Source organism: Pundamilia nyererei, unplaced genomic scaffold, assembly GCF_000239375.1.
Source record: "Pundamilia nyererei isolate P.nyererei 1_Seehausen unplaced genomic scaffold, PunNye1.0 scaffold00056, whole genome shotgun sequence".
Taxonomy (NCBI): domain Eukaryota; kingdom Metazoa; phylum Chordata; class Actinopteri; order Cichliformes; family Cichlidae; genus Pundamilia; species Pundamilia nyererei.
This window is the reverse complement of record NW_005187457.1, coordinates 2938615-2940242: the sequence shown is the minus strand read 5'-3', so window position 1 is coordinate 2940242 and position 1628 is coordinate 2938615. Positions and strand designations below refer to the sequence as shown.

At 53.6% G+C, this 1628-nt stretch overlaps 1 protein-coding gene across 1 annotated transcript; it reads right to left on the bottom strand.

Annotated features, from left to right (window-relative positions):
- foxe3 (forkhead box E3) lies at positions 1–1251 on the bottom strand. Its single transcript, XM_005734107.1, has one exon. It carries the CDS (start codon positions 1249–1251, stop codon positions 1–3), a length of 1251 nt encoding a protein of 416 aa, XP_005734164.1.
- Between the last annotated feature and the right edge of the window lie 377 nt (positions 1252–1628).

Below are 1628 nucleotides of genomic sequence, written 5' to 3'. Positions count from 1 at the left end.
TTACATATACCGCTCTAATCCTGACGCAAAGTTGGCTTGTCTCATGTAAGTGTTGTTGTAGTTCATGGGGCTGGAGAGGCCCAGTAGCTGCTCCGAGTGCTCGGCGCAGGAGCTCGGGCGCAATGCCGGTAGGGAGAGCCGGTTGCTCGTACAGTACACTTGGGAGCTGCCCGGGGAGAATCCGGACTGGGTCATGGTGGGTAGATTTGGAGGAGAAGCCGGAGAGGAATATGGGTACCCGGTGGTCAGGTTGGATGAAAGGTTCCCGCTGTTTCTGCTCAGCATGTTCGCTGACGGGTTGACAGTCTGAGTCTGGAAGCAAGCAGACGGGTCGGCGCCGGTTACCGAGCAGCTGGAGGTCATCGTGCTCAGATCGCCTCCACCCAGCCCCAGCGCTTGGGAGTTGAGGTCCCCAACTGGGCCGCTCTGCACAACCGTCTGCTGACTGATGATGTTGTCGATGCTGAACATGCGCGGCTGTCCTTGGCTGACTCCAGCAGAGGTCTGGTAATGATGCAGCATGGCTGGGTGTGGGGATGTGGCCGTCAGCTGAGAGCCGTAACCTGACCCTATGCCGGCATACAGGGCGTTTGGATACGAAGGCCTTCCCATTGGCGTTGGCGTAAAAGCGCTGGAGCTCTGCATGTAACCGGGGTATGTGCTAACGTCTGTGCGCTTGAATCTTTTCCTTCTCCTCAAAAAACTTCCGTTGTCAAACATGTCCTCAGCTGCGGGGTCTAACGTCCAGTAATTGCCTTTACCTGGTCTGCCGGGCTCCCGGGGGATCTTCACAAAGCAGTCATTGAGCGTGAGGTTGTGGCGGATTGAGTTCTGCCACTTCTTCGAGTTCTCCCTGTAGAAAGGAAAGCGCTCCATTATGAACTTATAAATGCCCCCTAAGGTGAGTTTCCTCTCCGGGGAGTTGGCAATGGCCATTGCGATGAGAGCGATGTAGCTGTAGGGAGGCTTCCCCCTCTGGACGGGCCTCTTCCTCCTGCGGCTCCCCGAGGGCAGGTGCTCTTCAGTCTGACCCAGAGCGCCTCCGTCCTCCGTGTTGGGACTGTTTCCTCGGGGCTCGGACTTGATCAAAATGCTTTCCTTTGACCGGGCCTGCAGCATCAAAGGCGGCGGAGGCAGTGGCGAGTCCAGGCTCACATTTGGAGACATGACAACAGGACTTGCCTCGGCAGGTGATTGCTCTGCGGTCATGTTGCACATGCCAGAGAAGTAGGAATAATTTGCTAGATTCATAAAAGAACCAATGCAACGATCGCCTTTTTGTCGAAATGATCAGCAGGGGAAAGAATCAACCAGGTGCATGTACAGCCCCTTGCTCTGGCCCCTATCCTGCCCTGGTGTTTGGGGTAGTGTGTGTGTCAGTTCAGGTGAGAGAAAGGCGTTGACAGTTTTATATGACAGGGCAGGAATGACGCCACTGAGTAGCCAGTGACGACTGAGGCAGGAGGACCCACCGAGTACTCACCCAGAAATTGACAATTTTCTAACAGACTGCTGTTTATATAATACAAAGACTTGCATGTAATGCTAAATTTTTAGATTGTAAAAAGTGTTGTATTTTTACATTGTAGGATTTAACATCTTTAATCAGAAGAGGCCCGTATATGGCA